At 42.9% G+C, this 21004-nt stretch overlaps 2 protein-coding genes across 8 annotated transcripts in view; one reads left to right on the top strand and one right to left on the bottom strand.

Annotated features, from left to right (window-relative positions):
- LOC128841320 (uncharacterized) overlaps positions 1 to 21004 on the bottom strand; it is a 176858-nt gene that overhangs the window by 10891 nt on the left and 144963 nt on the right. The window contains exon 2 of the mRNA XM_054036269.1: positions 20450 to 20560. Coding sequence (XP_053892244.1) covers positions 20450 to 20560 — 111 coding nt within the window. The remainder of the gene's footprint in view (positions 1 to 20449; positions 20561 to 21004) is intronic.
- Positions 1 to 21004, top strand: part of FHIT (fragile histidine triad diadenosine triphosphatase) — a 1028576-nt gene that overhangs the window by 908226 nt on the left and 99346 nt on the right. The gene's annotated exons all lie outside the window — the stretch shown is intronic.

Raw genomic sequence — 21004 nt, 5'->3', positions numbered from 1 at the left:
CATAGCCCTATTCATGGTAATCACAGAATTTCTCCTCCCATTCTGCATGTTCGCAACTGAACACAGATGAAGAAAGAATATGTCTCAGTTAAGAAAATCTACAGGAGAATGGCACATACAAACATTGGTTGCATCTTGCCAAAGCAAGGTAAAGCATCACAGGAAAAAAAATATTTATATATTGGCATTCTGCATCAGTCAAGTGGTTTTGATCAGTCAGGAAAAAAACCCAACATGGCATTTTCAGTTAGACTTTAATATAGATGAAGGAGAAAATTCAAGGGTCCTGAACACAAACAAGGTTACAGTTACAGACAAATATTGAATTTTACTCATTGCAAGCTTGACAACAAGGTTGCAGTAGCTTGCTGGCCTTTGATAATGGACATATCGTAATGGCCTGTACTTTTTATAACTATGGCTTTATTTTTTAACGGATTTGAGGTTCTCATGGCTGATAAGTTAATGTGCAGAACACTTTTCCTGAAGCCTGTGACATTTTTATGGAAGCTTTTGTTTCTGTATTTTGGAAATTTGCAACCTGTGTGATGAAGATGTTAATTATTTTTTCCCTGTCTCCCCAAACTGCAGAAAATATTCCCACAAGGAAAGACTTGCTACTCATTTATGGATGTGAAATATATCATTGTGATATGGTTCGTAAAGAAATGCGAACGACTTGCTTGAACTATAGTGTTTTCTCTTGTTGTCCACTTCTGTATGGCATTACTTGTCCACTGATGCAAATGTATCTTATCAGCAAATCAAGCCATACAAGATGCTTGTCTCACCAAGAATGATGTACTTCTTTGGCTAGGAACTTCACTGTTATCTTTATATTGCCAGGAATTCATACTTTCCAATTTTGTTCTGGCAGGACCAATATGATTTTGTTTTGCCAAGAATAATATAGATTGATTCTTCCAGGAATCTAACGCCTTTCTTTTTCACTCAATAGGCATTTCAGTTCCTTTATACAATACTGGTATGTAGTGATACATATGCTTTGAGCATATATTTTATTCGTGAAGGCCACATGTGATATCCATGCTGCATATTTTTTCCTTACCAAGTGTGGTCTGTCCATTTGGAATTTATTTAGATTTCTTCTGGTAGAAATTCAGCCATATGTTTGTATAGTGAGGAAATAACTGTCTTTGTCTTGTCTGAAATTTAAGTGGAATTTGTCTTGCTTGGAGCTGAATTATATGTTTGTCTCATCAGGAATTTTAGCAGGGATTTGGTATTTTTTTCTTTGGTGTCTTCGTACAGTATTAGCGCTTAAATTCCCTGCTCTCTTAATTTAGTAATTTAGTGTAGTCTGGGGATAAGTAAATCTTCTTAATATTTGCCAGTGGATTATGGTGTTTTATTTTACAAATTGGTGTTGGCTTGGGATATCCTGAATTTACTGAGTTTTAAGACTATCCAGTGTGTATGATGGTAGGCAAAGGGCACAGAGAGAGATGATCATTCTTACTGTAATTCACCAGAAATGCCTGAGGTACCTATCTGCATGTCAAGTGCCTTTGCTTGGAACAGTTGAAAATGGACTGGACCAAAGACTAAAAACTAGCAATGCATTAGTGGTAATATTTTGGCAGGGATATGGACTGAACTATCTAGCAGATATTTCCCATCTCTAACTCCTATAGGATTCTGTAGTGCAGTTTGGGCACTCCCACCCACGGAAGTGATGTGTTGTGTCAGTTGGAGTGTACGCTCCCCATATGCTTGGGATGGCTGCATTTCTAGCCCTTCACCACTAAAGGAATGTGATTCACCTTTGAAAAATGTGTTAATTGGGGTTGACTTTGTGCCACCAGACAGATTAGCAAATTGCTTCATCTGCCTTCCGTTACTTTATCCCAGCCAACAGCATCCAAGCCTCAATCATTGTCCAGGTCTTCATTAAAAATATCTAATTATTGAACCCCATCTGGGAAAAACAATCCTTCCGTCTGGGTAGTGTGAGGCCATATCTGAGTGCTCTGACTCCGTAATGGAGTAACGGCAGCCTAACATCCGGTTGAATTGCTTTCCCAGCTCATCTCCTATTTTCCTATGAGCCCCAGCTCATATCCCCAATACCTAAATATAGCTGGGATTTGTTTTTTATGAATTGAGGGGGAGGGTTACAGCTAAATGCCATTCCTGTAATTGGGTAATATAACTCCAGGGTTGTATTTTAAATTAAACTAACTTTGCGAACACTATACTTATGTCTCCTTTAACATTTGCCTATTATTTGGATTAATGGCACCTACTCAGCGCAATCATTTAGATATTTCACACAAAGCACAGTCAACCTGTGGAATTCCTTGCCAAAGGATGCTGTGAAGGCCAAGTCTATAACAGAGTTAAAAAAAGAACTAGATAAATTCATGGAGGATAGGTCCATCAGTGGCTATTAGCCAGGATGGACAGGGATGGTGTCCCTAGCCTCTGTTTGCCAGAAGCTGGGAATGGGCGACAGAGGATGGATCAGTTGATGATTCCCTGTTCTGTTCAATCTCTCTGGGGCACCTGGCATTGCCCACTGTTGGAAGACAGGATACTGGCCTAGACGGACCTTTGGTCTGACCCAGTTTGGCCGTTCTGATGTTCTTATGCACTGGCTTTACAACACTTGTGTTTAAGTTAAAATCCAGTTGTAGCCATACAAAGTTTTACCTCTTTAAATAAAATGTAGTTTTTTCTTCTCTGCTGCTATAGCTAGAAAAGATTTCCCCTGTGCATTCTGGGAGGGGTGGAGGGAGTGGGGGAGTTGCAAGAGGAGTTACAAATGCTATATATGATCCAAAAGGAATGGATAATGGGTAAAAAATTCAAATTGTATCCAGTGATAACTTCTCCCTCAGTATTTAAGTGATCAATTAACAGCTTAGCTCTTTTAAATGAGTTTAGCTATAATAATTGGCTACTGCAGGACCAGAACTGATGATTGGATAAAATTTCCAGATGGTGCATACCCTAGTCATTGTACAAGTCTGGTTAGGAAGGGATAACCTAAAATCCAACAAATTCAATGGGAGTGTCCTTTGCAGAAATACTGCATGATTAGGTCCTTAATCTACCCATATTATAATCCTACATACCTCATGTGGAAACACTAATATCTGACCTTCCCATTCTCCCTTTCAAACTGTACGACAGATGCACACATAATGTGTTGGGTGACATATGGGTTCCTTAAAAGAAGATTTGTATTGATACAGAATCCAAGAATGGACCATTTACTGCTCAGTAGTTCCACTAGTTGAAATATGCTGCATTCCCGTTATAGCACAATTAATAGGTACAGAGAGCGAGCAAGGGATGTTCAAAACATTTGACTAGATATGCAATGAAGTTTACTCTTTCTTTAGGGGCAGGGTAGTCTGTGAGCATACACATCCCTGTAAGTGTGCATCAAGAGGCCAATACAGAGATTATTGTCCATCAGGGCAGCAGAAACTCTTTTTAAAAAAAGTTACCTGTTCAATGACTATATGCATATATATAAAATAGTCAGAAGAGCCCTTAGAAGATGATTCTTTGGGTCTGCCATAATAGCAATGTATAACTGATAAAAAATCTCAACCTTAAATCATATGAATAGTCCTTACATTGATAGTCACATTAAGACCAGTGGGACAATGGGGAAAGGATTTGAGTACTCACAAAAGAAAACAAGCTACATTAACAAAAGGACAATTGACATTTAGGGGTGGATTAAAGCGCAACACAAAGAACAGTATTTTTTTCTTAGCTGATGAATTCAGTGCATCTAAAATTATTATTTACAATAAATAAATAAATAAACTGATTCTCTCAGATTCCATTTATAACTTAATTGCATGTTATACATAGTAAATGTATTTTGCTATACTGTTAACAGCGATTGCATATAGTTATTATTTCTCTTCTCACATGTGGGGCTCTCGCAAATTACAATTTTTCATCTTAAATTGAAGATGTGCCTAGAAATGTAACAAGGGCCAGGCTAGCAATGGAGAAAATAAAGGAAAGGTTTTGGCTCTCATAAACCCTTATCCATGAGTAATTATCTTGTTATGTTAAAGTGGTTCTCTTGAATATTAAAATAATTAGGACCAACAGTCTCAGCTGTCCTCAGATGTTGTAATTGGCAGGGTGCGTTAACTAATTAAACATATTTATATTGCCGCCTGGCTAAAGGAAAGGATGAAGCACTTGTAATTGCTGAAATTCAGTAAAATCACATATTTACTGCTGAGAATCAATGTATAGATTACACTATTTGTGGTTTGCAGTGTGGTTGTAGCTGCGTTGTATTTGTGGTAGGCTAATAGCTGGTGTGTGTGTGTGGTCCGTCGGGTCGATGATTACGTTTTCATGCTCTCTCTTTTTGTGGGTTCTGGAGTGACTCTGAAGTCCAAAGCATGATGCGCATGCTCGTGAGCAGATCGGGCAGACAGTCATTGGTGAGTGTCTGTAGCCGTATGATGCTTTTCCCTTGCAGCTAACAATCGATTATTTCCGTCCTCTTCAAAGGCTTGGAAAGCTCTGAGTGCTGTGTGTCGCCATGCTGATCTATTTAACGCAGCCTTCTCAAGACCATCCGGTTTTATTGCACCCAAGTGTATGCTGTTCTTGGATACTGTCCATAATAGTGGTGTTCTGTTATTTTCTTTGTTGGGCCTGACTAGCTGTCACCTTCAGCCCCCAACTAAAACCTCTCCAGCGCATCATCAGAGATCTACAACCTATCCTGAAAGATGATCCTTTACTCTCACAGATCTTGGGAGACAGACCTGTCCTCGCTTACAGACAACCCCCCAACCTAAAGCAAATACTCACCAGCAACCACACATCACTGAACAAAACCACTAACCCAGGAACCTATCCTTGTAACAAACCCCGATGCCAACTCTGTCCACATATCTATTCAAGTGACATCATCATAGGACCTAATCACATCAGCCATACCATCAGGGGCTCGTTCACCTGCACATCTACCAATGTGATATATGCCATCATGTGCCAGCAATGCCCCTCTGCCATGTACATTGGCCAAACCGGACAGTCTCTACGCAAAAGAATTAATGGACACAAATCTGACATCAGGAATCAAAATACTCAAAAACCAGTGGGAGAACACTTTAACCTGTCTGGTCATTCAGTGACAGACCTGCGGGTGGCTATATTACAACAGAAAAACTTCAAAAACAGACTCCAAAGAGAGACTGCAGAGCTAGAATTGATATGCAAACTAGACACAATCAACTCCGGTTTGAATAAGGACTGGGAATGGCTGAGCCATTACAAACGTTGACTCTATCTCCCCTTGTAAGTACTCTCACACTTCTTATCACACTGTCTGTACTCGGCTAGCTTGATTATCACTTCAAAAGTTTTTTTTCTCTTAATTAATTGGCCTCTCAGAGTTGGTAAGACAACTCCCACCTGTTTATGCTCTCTGTATGTGTGTATATATATCTCCTCATTATATGTTCCATTCTATATGCATCCGAAGAAGTGGGCTGTAGTCCACGAAAGCTTATGCTCTAATAAATTTGTTAGTCTCTAAGGTGCCACAAGTACTCCTGTTCTTCTTTTTGCGGATACAGACTAACACGGCTGTTACTCTGAAACTGATTAATAGCACTTTGTCAAGTGAGGACGGTCTGTTCAGCAGCTGTCTGAAATGTTCAGCCCATCTCTGTTCCATGCCAGGTTTGCCTTTGATGACTGTCCTGCCATCAGCCATCATGAGCGAACCTTGACTAAATATCATTTTCCCAGATAATGGAAAGCCTCATTTTTTTCTTTCAAGAGTACTGTGATTTCCTCATCATTTTCGTCAAGCCAGTCACAGTGAGCCCTTTTCTTCCATCCAAGGACGTCAGTTGCAGTTTTTTGTACAGTCTCTGAATTCCTCCCAGGAGACAGGGTTATAACCAAGGTTGGTTTCTAGTGCACTTTGTAGCTGGTCTCGATAGGATGCATGGGTTAGTTTAACAATATCAGGGGAGATCTTGATTGTTTTGGGGCGTTTCTGGCATGTGGGTACAATGTATAGATTCAGTATTGACCTAATCATTCTATGATCTGTCCAACATTCTGTTCCATGCATGGCTCTGGTGATCCTGACATCCCTTATGTGTCATTGTCGGACAATGATGTAATCTATTAGATGCCATTGTTTGGATCTGGGGTGCATTCATGTAGTTTTATATTTGCCTGCCTGTCTGAAGATGATATTTATAATTGTCAGAGTATGTTCTGCACACTTGCTTAGGAATAGGAGACCATTTTCGTTCATTTTTCCAAAGCCATTTTTCCCAATAACACCTTGCCAGTTGTTGTTATCTTTACCTACTCTTGCACTGAAATCTCCTAGGATGATTAGTTTGTCGCTTTGTGGTGTTGATTTGATGAGAGAGTCGAGATCAGAATAGAACTGTTCCTTAGCATTGCCAGGGCTTGTTAAGGTGGGCGCATATGCACTGATGATGGTAGCAAATTGCGATTTATTTAGTGGTAACCGGAGTTTCATGAGTCTTTTGTTGATGCCTGTTGGAGAGTCTTCAAGACATTGCAAGAATTTGGTCTTGATGGCAATTCCCAGTCCATGGATTCTATCTTCGCGTGGTTCTTATCCCTTCCAAAAGAAGCTGTAAGCCCCAGCCGGTTCTGTAATAACACCCTCATCTGCCAGTCTAGTTTCACTGAGCGCTGTAATGTCAATGTCATACCGGGCTAGCTTTTTTGAAAAGAGAGCTGTTCTTCTTTCAGATCGAGAGGTGTCATCTTTGTCTATCATAGTCCTGATGTTCCAAGCAGCAATCTTTAGTGCCTTTTTAGGTGTCTTTGGTTTTGGACCATGCTGAGGATGATCCTCCAGCGGTAAAATCGCTGGATTTAATTTGGGCAGGCAATGTTTGAGGCACCTTTTCTAGCCCCTTCCCTTACAAAGGGAGAGCAGGGCAATCCCATAAAGGGCTGCTCTGTCACCAGTTGCTGAACTTCCCTGCTGCCCTTGGGTCAGGGATGGGCGACCAATGTCCCAGGCCGCCTGCGTGCAGGCTTGTGGCTACGACTGCCAGGAATCATCTTCACCCGTCGCTTTGCCACTCCCCCGTCGCCACAGGCCATTTGAAGTGAGATGTGCATGAATGACATGCGCATGAGCTTGATTAAAATGGGAGAGTCATCGCACTGGGACAGTCCCGTTCTCTCGGCTGCTGAAGCTTGGCCCAGTGGCACAAAGGCTGTTACAACTGGAGGCTCCTTTAGCTGCAGTGGCTAGCCATGACTTCCGTAGTTCCCCATCACGCCTATCGCCTTCCACAATGCCTTGCTACACTGCATTTCAAGCCGTGGGACCAATGTATGGTCTCTTTTGCCTTGGCTACCAGAACAGTCTTTGTATGCATGGGAGGGCAATCCCTAAATCACCATCAGTTTCCACACTTCCGGTTACCCTCACCTGGTTTAGCCCACCTGACGAGGCAGCTTATCGGGGTGTGGCCGCTGTCTCATACTTACAGCTATTTGGAGCCACAGGTGAGAGCTGGGTGTATAGTGAGGACCAGAAAGGAAAAGGACCACTCAAAGAGTGTGGAAGTTCCAATCACTCAAAGGTACTACCTCTCCTGTACAACCCAGACACCCCAATAGCTGGTGACAGTAAACCAAACACATGATATGGGCAAATCCTGTTCCCTAAGCCATTCTGAGATAAGAAGGCTTGTCACAGGGGAATTTCATAGGGCTTGGGTTGTTGAGGAAGGTCCTTTTGGGTATGGAGCTGCTCCATGGTTGTTACTGCTGCCTCAGACCTTCACAGAGCTACCGGAGTGGAGGGGAACGGCCCATAGATCTGTGTTGTAGCAGAACCAGAGGACCTGCTTCTCCCTCATTCCACCTCCAGCCCGGCACAGCTCTGTTCCCAGTTCAGCCCAGAACCAACGCAATCTGGGAATTGTAGTTCTTAGGCAGATACTGGGAAATGTACACCCAAGAACAAAGCAAGCTGGGAAGGAGGGTCAGGATATAAATTCCCTTTCTTCAGTGAGAAACTGGTGAGGAGCAGAGGAGCGATTGTTTAGGGGTCAAGTCAGACAACTATTCTATGGTCCTCAAAGCTTCTGATGACCCTGTACTGTAGAGCACACTGAAGGCTGCCTAGACAACAGGTTCTCCAACTGAGCAGGGGTACAGAATGTATTCTGGGTGTGTGAGAGAAACTTTCAGGGAAAAAGCTTTACTGTGCACATTTTACTCACAGCAATGAGTAACTAGAAAAGCTGATTCCTCCAGACCTATCAGGCCCCTAGATGGCGCTGCACATTTTGCTGGATTTCTGTTAAGCTCGCCTAGCATTATACAAAGTCGTTGCCATCGGTACGTTAACCCGTTTGCTGCGATGCGACGTGCATATTTAGCTGTAAGCATCGACCGCAATCGCAGGTTTGCTTTTGCTCTTATTCCAATGGCTCGTTGGCTGTGTTTGAATCAGTGCCTCGCTGTTTGTGATATCTAATGAGCGTTGCGTGCAGATTTTTTTTATCGGTATATGAACTTGTGTAGGGGGAGGGGAGGCGTAAACTCTGCAGACACAAAGAAGGGGTGGCATCAAACACGTTTGAGTACCACTGCTGTAGACCTTTGACAGGCGTTCTGTGACCCACAAAAAAACCGGGAGTTTCCTTACCCTGGAGCAGGCTGCGGTTTTTATGGAACCCTGTAGGACGGAAACCAAGGCACCAGCCGTATCTATAACAATGGAAAACTGAAGCCCCCATTGCAGGCCAGTCTGGAGCAGGCTGGGGTGTACATCCCTCAGATGGGCTCCAGATATGCTGCCCCTCTTTGCACAGTGGAGAGCCCTGGCCTCAGTGCCCAAGGGTGGGGAGCAGTCGGATTTGCCCAGAAGGCAGTAATATACTGTTCTGTGGCTGCATGATTCTCGCTGCAGTGTATTGGTTTTGCTGCGGTACTGTGGAAACTGCCTGCTACGAGGGAAAGGGTTAATTCATTTAAGGCAGCCAAATCGGCTTTGAGCGGGAAGTTGCTGTGCTAAAATATTGCACTCCTTGCATACACCAATCTGGGGTCGCTGGAGCTGGCTTAGACTTGCTGGGGCTTGGGGCTGAAGCCCGAGTCCCACCACCCAGGGCCGCAGCCTGAGGGATGATTTAGCCCTGGGCAGTGGGGTTCAGGTTACAGGCCCCTGACTGGGGCTGAAGTCCTTGGGCTTCGGCTTTGACCCCTTCCCCGCCCAATGCAGTGGGGCTTGGGCTCTGTCTCTGGCTCCTCCACCTGGGGCAATGGGAATCAGGCGGACTCAGGCTTCGGTTCCCTCCTCCTGGGGTCATGTAGTAATTTTTGTTGTCAGAAGTGGGTCGCGATGCAAGGAAGTTTTGAGATCCCCTGCCTTAGAACTACCAGAATGCCACATGCTTGTGTACTAGAGAATACAGCACAGTATAGCCCACAGTGTATTTTTATTTCCTCAGCATTCCCAAACTGCTGAAAGTAAAGGTTTGATTTTTTCAAAGAGCTTGTTCTTGCCGTGTCTGAAAGCACTGTGCTTTCACTAGGGCCTCTCTTAGGCCAGAGCTCTCCTTTAGTTTATAACAAAGAATAAAATAAAAAAAAAAGCCTGTGCAAAACTATTGTCTGATCACATAAAGTAATCAATTTTTGATTTGGCCCCCTATAACTATTTGACATTTCAAGGTCAGCAGGACAACTTTTTGGAAGATTGAAAAGCCGCGTGGCCGGGCCTGGGGTAGATTATAAAACAGGGACAAATAAAAAGATGCTTCAAAGAGTCTCCCTTTTATTTTAATGCCTATAGAAAAAGACAGCAAGTGAAATGGTCGGAGGGGTGAGGAAGAGAGTAACTCTTCGCTTCGCTCTCTCTTTCCCCTTCTAATCTAGCTTTATCATTCCCTTGAACTAATCACAAGCATGGCCATAGTTCCAAAGCCATTGTTGGGATTACAAACCCATCCTTGTACAAAGCTATTTGTGGAATCCATCAATCAATCCATACAACGACACCGGCAGAGACGGGGGGATCAAAAAGGGTGAATATCTAAAGGGGAGTGAATGTTGCCACCCACCCACCCGCTTCTCTGCCTCCTCTCTTTGTCCTGTTTCTGCCTCATCATCACTTCCTTCTGGCTGACTCCTGTCTCACCAGCTGTCCTCTCCCCGTCTCCGTTTCCTTCACCTACAGGATTTTACTCCTGGTGACAACACAGAACATCCGCCGTCTTTTTCTCAGCCAGGAGTAGGCAGCAGCCCATTAGCTGCCTCAGGCAAGTCCATCTCCCCTGCTTTCCTCTTCTTTTTAGCTGCCTACTAGATGAAAATTCAGTGCACTCGAAGGGACATATGAAAATTCAGTGCACTTGAAGGGACATATGTTTACAGTCCCACAGCTGGCTAAGTACATGTGTATTAGCAGAGGATGCCAGGGCTGGGGAGTCACATGTCACTTTTATCCCAGAATCCTATTTGGGGCCTAGTAACAGCTTCATGCCTTAATGCAGGGGAGGTTGTTACTGCACCCTTAATCCTACATGAAGGTTTTCCATTTTCATGTATGCACAGTAATAAAAAAACACATCTTGGAATCAGGCATTAGGATTAGTACTGACAAGGCTTAAGCTAAAATGTTTTAAGGCTGAATTTCCAAAGTGAATAGAGTAGCTGGCATGCCATGCACAATTATGTTGGCTTCATGGGCGGAAGGATTTATGTTTAAACACTATTAATAGCTCAGTGACATCCCCAGTATAATAGGAATTTTATTTAAAGAAAAGATTGCGTTCATTTCTGTTGTAGCACTAATCTGGTGTTATTAATTTACTTTATGTTTCTAACGTTGATAACCTGCTGGATGTTTAACAGGATGTCATTTCTAATTTCGATTTTTTAAAATTTTTTTTAAAGAAAATTGAAATTCCATTGTTGTATATGGTGGGAACAGCTGGTTTGATTTTGAAGGGTGGGGAATGGCGCACTTGGTTCAAGAAAGCACTTAATGACATGGTTAAGTCTCATTGGCATGAAGTTGAGCACATGCTTAAGTGGGTTGCTGAAGTGGGGCTAATGCTCTCAAAGTCTGGCCTCGTGCATTCCAGCGTAGGTTGTGGCTTTTGGTCACAGCTCTGCATTGGGGGTGGCGTGGAGCGGCACTGCCCGATATAGCTACAATCTTTCCTCTAGCTTCTACAGGTCGTCTTCTTAGTGTGTATGCATAACATGCCTCAGGTGGCATGTGACCATAATTCATCACCGAATTTGGTCCTCTGGTTGGTTCATTAGCTGCCCCAGCTGGGTACTTATGGGGAGTGCGACATGAATGCTGATCCATGCCCTCTGCTTCTACAAGGGTATGGGGGGGAAGCAATCTGCTCCATCATTTTGCAAATTGCTCCCCCAGTGAAGCAGTCCTGCACCATTGCCCCTTGGAGAGGGAGTTGGAACCCCTCCTCCTTTCTGCCCCCCTTCTGCATCCTGTTCCCCCCATCCCCGAAGCAAGATGTTACTCTCCTGGAGCACAGGGCATGCTGGCATGTGCTCAATGGTGCAGGGGAAGTTTTTGATGCCTACCTCCACCCTTTACATCCATAGGAGATCTGCTCACATTCTGGCCCATAAACATTACATAACACTCACAGCTCCAACCCCACCAAATCCTGTATTCTGGCCTGCTTAGTACTCCCCTCTGGGGAGAATCTCAGGGCTGCTGGGGTCTCCAGATGACATCAGGGCTTAAATTCTCACAGAGGATTTCCCAGAGGCCTGGCTTCCGCCCCACAGGGCACGCTGCGGCCCAGGGCTTCTGCCCCATGGGAGGGACCATGGCTTGGGGCTTCTGCCCTGCGAGACGCGCCAGGCCTCAGGGCTTAGCAAGGCACAGGGCTTCTGCCCCGCGGGTTTGAAAATATTTATCGTAACACTGCTCCGGACAGCTCCATCTGAATTTAAGCCCTGCATGACAACCTTCCCTCTGAGGGAATGAGCCCTGATCCCATGGCCCAGCGTGGTGCTACAGGGCATGGTGTTTGGGATTAGACCCAGACCACCACAGTCCTGTGGTAACGTGTGGAGAATTAAAGCCCCTGGCACTTTTCACAAAAGAAGCCACTTCCAGTTTTGCTAATAACAGCCGCCTGTGATTCCATTTGGGTGTGATATTCCCCTTCAGGATGGGCCTCAAACTCTCTGTGGGGATGCTGGGTGCTGTGCTCCAGTGCAGGCGCAAGTGAAGTGGGGGCGGGGGGTGAGATGGCACAGAGCATGGCACAGGTGTGTGCTGTCTCCCAGGGCTCCGGAAGGCATGGCCTTGTCTAAACAGAGTTTTTGTGCTGCTTGAACCCTATCGAATTAGAAATTGATAGAGTTAAAGTCGACCGGACTTTTGTGTGAGTGCTGGTGGGGGTCACACCGCTGGCTCACTCCTGCATCTGGATGTCCTGTGCACCTGCAGAATCCTATTTCCATCCATGGCATCCATACAGGATCCCACGGCTGGAGTGGGGCCTTTTCTGTGCCCAAGACAGAAACTTCTCCTCACTCCTATCCGGATGGGTAACCCTAGGGGGGGCTATTTTCCATATAACCTCCCTAATGCGAGGCATAATTCCCACTGGGTTGGATCCTGCATCCTTACTCAGAGAAGGCTTCTGTTTATTTCAGAGGGGTTTTCCTGGCAGGATTGGTTCGATTCAAGTTGATTGTTTCCTATATAATGCCATGACATTGACTGACAGGAGATTATACTCTGGTATGTTTCCCACATCAGCCCAGGATTACTGCAGTTAATACCATTATCAATCATCTCCTGTGAGGGACAAAGCAACTTTGTGAAAAAGATTGTGCAGCAGATTATTGGAAATATGTATATTTTGCTCTTCATATACAAACCTTTCATGATAAAATGGCTCCCTCGCTGTGGAAAGGCAGTAATATTTTTATATTGACTATTTTTTCTACTAAGCACTGTGTACACTTCCCCACTCGCCCCATTGATCTTCATTTTTACATGGAATTTTTTGGGGGTAAAATATTACCAATTTTTTTAAAAGGTAAACATCCGAGAATTGCACTCGAGGGAAGATGTACAATGTAGGCTCAGTGACAACTTAATGGCGTATAATCTATCAGTTGTCTTCTCTGCTGCCCCTTTTTGGAGAAAGCATTTTGCTACTGCGTGTAAAAATGTACACCAAAACCACCATACAGTACAGAATTTTTTCCTCTCTCATGTAAAATTAATCATGGCACAGGACGAATGTATGTAGCATGTCTAAACAACAGAATTGTTAATGTGCAAAAATCCAAATAAACATTAATTCTACAATTAGTTTTTGTTTGAATTCACAAAACAATCTGCAGGTTAATTATTGTTCCGTTGGATACTATTTACCGACTTCATATTAAATGAATTGTTTTGTTCATTTAATTTCTATCCAGTGTTTTGCAAACAAATCACATTTTCATGTAAGAAATACACACGAAGGATTTAACCTTTTAAGTTTAGCAGAGAAATTAACAGTGTGATATCATTAAGACGCCATAAACATTGCAAAATCAACATTAATGCACCATAATGCCTCCATAGTTAAAATTTCAAGGTCTGGAAATGGAAACATTACGTTCCAATAGCAACATTAATTTGGTGGCATGGTGCACCCCATATGTTGTGTGGTAGATGCTACCATTTCCCTGTCTGAATCCCAGGACCGGCTCTACCATTTTTGCCACCCCAAGCACACTAAAAAAAAAAGCCCCTCGGACTGCCAAAGCAAAAAAAAAACCCGTCCGGACTATGCCGCCCCAAGAATGGACAGAGTGCCGCCCCTTAGCATGTGCCGCCCCAGGCACGTGCTTCCTCTGCTGGTGCCTGGAGCCGGCTTTGCTGAATCCGGTAGACCACGCAATGAGAAAATAAAAATGATCTCACAAATAGAGCTATGTGAATAACGGACCTTTTACTTCAAGGGAGGAATTAAAAAAAAAAAAAAAGGGTTTTGCAGAAACTAGGAATCAAATTAGACTCCGATTCATGAAAAGTTTCGGAACTCCCCTCCTCCCCCAACTGCATTTTTGGTGAAATTTCTATTCATCAAAAAATTTTCACCCAGCATTAGTTACAAAAGAGCTGGAGCTTTGTTAGGCTTCGCTGAACTCTGAGCAGCCATCAATGAACATGTTGAGCAGTATAATTTTTCAATTGCTTATCATAGATTAGGCTTGGAAGAGACCTCAGGAGATCACCTAGTCCAACCCCTGCTCAAAGCAGGGCCAAAGCATGCCTTTTAAAGAAAAGAAAATAGCAAAGACACATGGATGCGCTGGATCTTATCCCTTTTCTACATGGGGAAATGGACTGGCATAATTATAGTGGAATAATTATACTGCACCATAACTCCCTGTGTGGATATTTTATTGCAGAAAGAAGTCACTTCTATTCGTGCATTAGAGTATCCGTACAGGAGTCACACCAGCTTAGCTGTAGTGGTATAATTATTCTGCTATACTGGTGAATTTTCCCCTGCAGACAAGCCCTTGATGGGGGTTCGCTCCCTATCAAGGTTCAGATTACAGCCAGTTTTACCCAATTTAAATAAAGTATATAAATAAGGATGGACTGTTTTTCCACTGGGGCGAATGTATGCTTTTCATTCTCTTATAACTCAAAATGGTTATATAATTTTTGCTCACCCTTTCCAGAAAAATTCACTTTCAGGCGAAGTCCAACCCCATAGAAAATAACAGCCCCAAAGTCAGAAAGTTATGTCAAAAATTGGCGTTTATAAATGGAAGCTGTTTTGTCACCTTAATAATAGATGCTGATAAATATTTCTGCTAATAATATGTGTGTTCAGTGTGCTGTTAACACGGATACTTTCGGTACACAGACTATTTACCCATTTTGTTGCTTATTAGAGCTACAAGAATTCTGCAAAGCATTAGCTTAAAATAGGAATTAGGGGAATGCGTTCTTCCCTCACTGTGTCCACAACTCCCATTAATAATAAAATGTTAATGCTAGTTATGTATTCACATCAAAGGGAGAAACGAGCTCTTTCATCTCAGTTAAATCTTGTTCAAATAATTAATAAAAGTAGTTGTATGGGGGGGAGGGAGATACTAAGAAATTCCTTTCCAGATCATCTAAAACTCAGTGCCCCTAAGGAACAGCTCCTAGAATTGAGGACACCAACAAATCACATTTAAGAGGATCCATTCCTGCCTTCCACCAGCCTTGAATGCACTGCACTCTCAAAATGTGAAACATTTTATTGGCATTGCAATAGATAAACTGAACGAAATCAAATCAAAAATCCCTGACAAGGCCTGTCTTATGAAAATAATCATAAATCTTACCCCGTGGTAGCTTGGCTCCTGCATTGACAATTCAGATCAGGTTCCAGGTCAATATAAAAAAGGAAAAAAAGTCACTTGAAGTTCCCAGTTAAATGCCACGGCTGTTGTCATCCTCGGTGCAAAGAGGCAGTGGACACTACCATGACACTGCTCAGAGACTGGGCCAGGTTCTGTTCTCAGCTGCATCACTATAAATCTGGAGTAACTCCATCGATTTCTGAGAGAGGAGGCTGGTGTAAGTGGAAGGAGAATTGGCACTCTGAATGGTAAACCCAATTCATTGCTCCAGTAGGCTAATATCCGGGAATCCATACATCATCTCATATTTGCCTATTGTTTATTGTGCACAGTAAAATTAGCCGTAAAGCCACTGCTTCCTGGTAATGAGGATTAAATCCGTTACATTTTTTTAAAAGGCTGTGCAGTGATAGCGACTAGCCAGCATGGTACCAGATCACCCATTTACAAGCTCTCTCTCTCTGCAGCCCAGTTATTGTTCACAACGCTCAGACAGTAAGGCATCACTGAGCAGCATTTCCTTGACAGCCACGAACCTCGGTACAAAACATTTCTGGGGGGGCAGGCAGCACCAAAAGCCAATGGAGAGAGGCCTGGTACGTTTTGCCAGCTGGGAGGAGCAGCCTATTTGTACAGATTCCGACAACATAAGAAATCTTCGCTTTTGCTTTATCTCTTTTGTTAAACTGAAAGTGACCTGGGTGATCGCCAGCCAGAGGTGAGCTCCTGAGGCTCGATCAGATTATTGATCAATTTCATATTGCAAACTTTAAGAACTTTCTGATAAGGAGCTAGAACCTGCTTCTCCTGCCACTGCTAGTCTGCCCCAGCCCCGCTGGGAGTCCATGGATTTTTTGGGCAGGAAGAAAGTGATGGATGGGAGGGAAGAGAACTGAACCCTGGGAGGGGCTAAGCAACGTTTATTCAAAAGGCATTGACGGCTTCCTGCAAACAATTTCCAGTATAAAAATCCTTGTGTGTGTGACGCATGTGTATGAAAATGGAGGCTGATGTGGGATGCCACGCCTTTAATATTCCGGGATTCAGGACTGGCAGAGTCCTAAGAGAGTTAAGTAGGCCATCGGAATCCAAAGGGAATGAAAACATTGAGTCTGCTCCCCCGCTCCACGATTGCATATGCTGTTTAGGCCACGTTTTTGTTTAAAGCTTCCTCTTCTGTCGCCATTTGCTTTTAGTGCACTGAATACTGTGTAAACAGTGACTGTGTTGATGTGGGTGATGGTGGTTTCACATTATATCACAGATGTAGTACAGAGTCAAATGACATAGTAATTTGAATGTTTGACATATATGCTGTACTGTGAGAAACACAAAAGTTTATACAAACACACACGATTAGGCCAGGCTCCCACAGAACCGTGAGATCCATTGTGGAGGCCTTGGAAGAAGAGGGCAATAATACATTTTGGAACTGTTACAACTTGGAATGTCTAGAAATGCACATGAAAAGTTCCAGTCATATCACTGCCTTTCAAGGCTGGAAGCGAAAGTCTTGTCCCATTGGAAAAGGGAGATTTGTGGCTTTCTATGGTACGATGCTCCCATTTCTGATAGGTCACAACAGATTGGGCCCTGTATCTGCCATGGTCTAGAGTACATTCAGTGTGTATAGAAATTAGAGAGACAGAGGAACTCTTACCCATAGGTTGAACAAGTTAAAAGACCATAGGCTAAATGTGTGAAGATCTTCCCAACGAAAGCCGGTTTATCTTTGCCCCAGGGACGATAAGGTGCTCCCTTTTGGGAAACAAGTTCCCCATAGAGGTAGCTTGCACACGATTCTGCAGGGAAAAAACTATTCCATTGACTCGATTCTGACACCATTTGCAAAATCCCTTTAACGCCAGTGTTGGTGCTGAAAGGGACTTTCCTGTCTAAACTCCCGGGCACAGTTTATTTGTGAGATTTGCTCACTGATTTTATTGCTGTGTGGGATTATGTCTTTCTCTCTCTCTCTCGCAAAGCTCCCTCAGCCTTAGGGGAGGGGGTGTCCAGAGAAAAGAAATAGATTGATTGACAGAATACAAACAGAAACAAACAAGAGACCCATTTTCTTCCTATTGCATATTCTGCCTGGGGAACAGTACATTTGTGCTTGCACTCCCTTTTGCCCCTGCTTCAATTATTTATCCAACATAGTTGTGTTCACTGACACACGTGACTCACACTAGTTCCTGGATCTCTCCCTAGGGAGCAATTTTCAGTAAGATTATACCATGGGGACGTTTTAAGAGCATTACATTCCGAGTATTGTAGACTGATTCCTTTAGGAGATTGCTTTTTGTTTTCGTTTGTTTATTTTCCTCTTTCTCATGTATTTGTTTCCAAGGAATTTCATTGGACTCCACAATCCTTTGGGCTTTTACCAGTCCATGCAGAGATAATTAAGGTATTGAATAAATCTTATAAAATCATACCACACAGTTGAGTTTTAGGGCCATCCTGAAACCAGGCTGCTCCCAAGAGGGCAGGGGCCCCAGTGCTCTCCTTAAAGAAATGTTTACGAAATAAATCTAAACCAAAGCCAACCCTCTGGATCTAGCAAGATTCATGCTAAGCATCACTGCTTAGTTGTCGGCCCCTATAACCTGTCCATATGTTCTGTGCTTAAGACTCACTCCTGCAAGGAACTGATGGTCTCCTTTGAGAGGACAAACACCCACAACTTCCATTGACTTCAAAAAGGGAGAGTACCCATGCTGCTCCTAGAAGGAGGCGCTCAGCTTGTAAACCTTTTAGGGCAAGCACTGTGTCTTTGTAGAACACCCGAGTTTGCACCAGGGCCTGGTTTTCTAATGGGATGAACACTAGCAGCTCCTACTGATTTAAGTTGGAGTTGTAGCTGCGCAGTCACTGTGAAAATTGGGCCGTATGTATCTAATGCAAACTGTATGTTTAGACCCAGTTTCCTTTCTGGAAGACTGAGTTTGGAAAGCACTGAGTGTCATGAAAAGGCATCACTCAGCAGCTACGAATTCAGATAATATATTATTTGCAGAACTTGCTCAGTATAAAAAATTAGGAATACTGACAGCTAATATTCCCCTACGTGGCTAATTGTTGACTCATAATATTTATTAAAACACTATTAAGATGTAAATGAAACTCAGTGATACAGATCTGTGTCTGCTGGTTAGCTCTTATTTGGAATACTCCCACTCTTTCCCCCACCCCAAAGTCTTTAAAATAAGTTATGATTTTTGCATCGTCTGAAGCTGGTTGGAGTTTTAATCTTGCAGGAGTTTAAAAGCCTATAACACCTCCGTCCCAAAATGAGCTGTAAATGAGGTCCATCTCACTAGGTAATAAGATTTCTGTTTTGAATATGTATTGTGAACACTATTTGCATATCCCTCTGCAGGTGTACATTTCACTGTAACTTGATCAGAGATGGCAGGGATGGGGGTTATAAACAAACTTTTTGCTAGTTAAAAAGAATGACTGTGATGACCTTTTGTAAGATTAGATTAAGAATAAATAAGAATTACTGAGTATATTGGGCTGGTGACATAGAACAAGGTTATGATGATGTGAAATTATAGCAGGAACTAAAAACTGCATTGATATAATTAACGTTGAAATGCAACTTCTATAATAATGTTCCCCATCCACTCTCTTTTTTCAGTTGCTCACAACTTTCTATAAACAAAAACTCCTCTGGGGCATATTACATTTCTTATATTTAGTGTCAGCACAAAAGTGAAGGGTTTGTATGAACAGAAATTTCATTAAAGTCCATTCAGGTGTTTTTTGGTTCAGCAGATGTTAAAAACAAACAAATATAAAACTTTTCTCTTATGCTTCCGGGCTTCAGCCGGTCACCTGCAGAGGTTAGGAAGGGACATTTTCCCTCCCAGGGCATTCTGAGGGTGGTGGTTGGTTGGTTGGGGTTCTTTTTGTTTGCTTTGTTGAAGCATCAGACATGGCCATGCCTGGAGATGGGACACTGGACGGGGTGGGCCAGTGCTCTGAGTCTAAATGTTGTAATTTGTCAACAGGCTTAAATTCTCTCTCATGTGCTTAGTTGACCTCTGCAGCGTGGGTTGTAGGTCACTTGCCAGGATTATCTGGGTACATCACACTTAATCATTTCCCTGACATTGCAGGGGGCTCGGGCATCGGTGCATCTTGGTCCCTCTTGTTCTCTGCCTGTGGATGTAATACCTTGGCCTAATTTTGGTCATTGGGTTTAGTGTGCAGGTGCTGAGTAGTGTTGGTGGCCAGTGATGATGTGGTGGTCTCTTCTGGCCTTAAACTCTGTAACACTGATTCTTTAATGACCTGGGTAAACAAATGGGCCATAAACTATTGCCTGAAATCAACAAACTCTGGCTAAGGTAAGATAGCAGGAGGAGAGGACCAAAAAAATAATCAGAAAGGTGGAGCCTTGGACATAAGCTTAAACCAAAACTTATGACTGCACATCAGGAAAGACCAGTACAAACAAAACTACCGCAAGAAAGGTAGAGCTTGGCAACATAGGCATTACTTCAAATGAGCAGGTTACGGTACTGTAGCAACTAGCATTGTGTGGGATACCTTAGGGATACCTGAATTATCAGTTCCATATACAGGCACCTACAGCTGGTAATTAGCATGTAAGGCTTTGTCTCCCCCTTCTTCCCCATATAATTTCTTCCACTGAACTGAAGGAACTCTTCCTTTTTGTATACTAATAGTCTGCAGATGCTTATTGTGTGTACAAATCTTTGTTTTGAACACTTCCTTTTGGCAGGGAGGATAGTCAGAATATTGGTTTAACAGCCTTTGTATAGAAGAGTAAGAATTAAGGTGATACATTTTAATGATCTTGTATAACAAAAATCTTTTTCATTCTGCTATAGTCATGTATAATTTTAAGTACAGTTTTTTCTCAGTTCTTCTCCCTATTAACAAATTCTCATTCCTAACTGTTACAAAATGTAAAATGATTACTACTGACATTTTGAAACCATTTTAATTTGACATGAATGACTCTTTCTTCCAAAGTCCTGAGCACCTCTAGCTCGTTCTGAAAAATCACGCCACTTACTTTATTTTCAAAAATATCCCTGGCATTTGAAGTGGATCAGCCTGATGGAGCTGAGCGGAATCTCGGTGGTAGCTTTCCTTCACTTCTTTATAAGATCTGTGTCTTGGAGTCCTGTCAAATGAAAACAGAAGGCATTCTGATCATTTGCGTATGCATTCCTCCAACCACTTACTGCCTTTACAGCCCAGGCATCCATGAATACTTGTTGGACAAATACTACAGGAATGACTATATTGGATAAGAGAAGGGTGTATATATATGTGTGTGTATGTATATATATATATATATATATCAGATATACCCTAGCTGAAGTTCTTCTAATCTGGAAACAGAGTCTGTTCCACAGTGAGTAAACCACCACCAAAAACACTTTTTCACCCATCTGCCAGGATTTAGATATCAGGACTTTTCACAGGAGCAACTCCACTGATCTCACCTGGTGACAGAATGATAAGGAAATAATTATCTCTATGGTTCCCAGGACGCAGACCACATGAGGCGTTGTGTATTACACCAACACCTTGAATTTCTCTTGGGAGCAAGTAGGAATAGCGC

The sequence above is a fragment of the Malaclemys terrapin genome, chromosome 7 (genome assembly GCF_027887155.1).
Source record: "Malaclemys terrapin pileata isolate rMalTer1 chromosome 7, rMalTer1.hap1, whole genome shotgun sequence".
In the NCBI taxonomy this organism is placed as follows: domain Eukaryota; kingdom Metazoa; phylum Chordata; order Testudines; family Emydidae; genus Malaclemys; species Malaclemys terrapin.
Note: the sequence above shows the minus strand (reverse complement) of the source record. Positions and strands in the feature narration are given on the sequence as shown.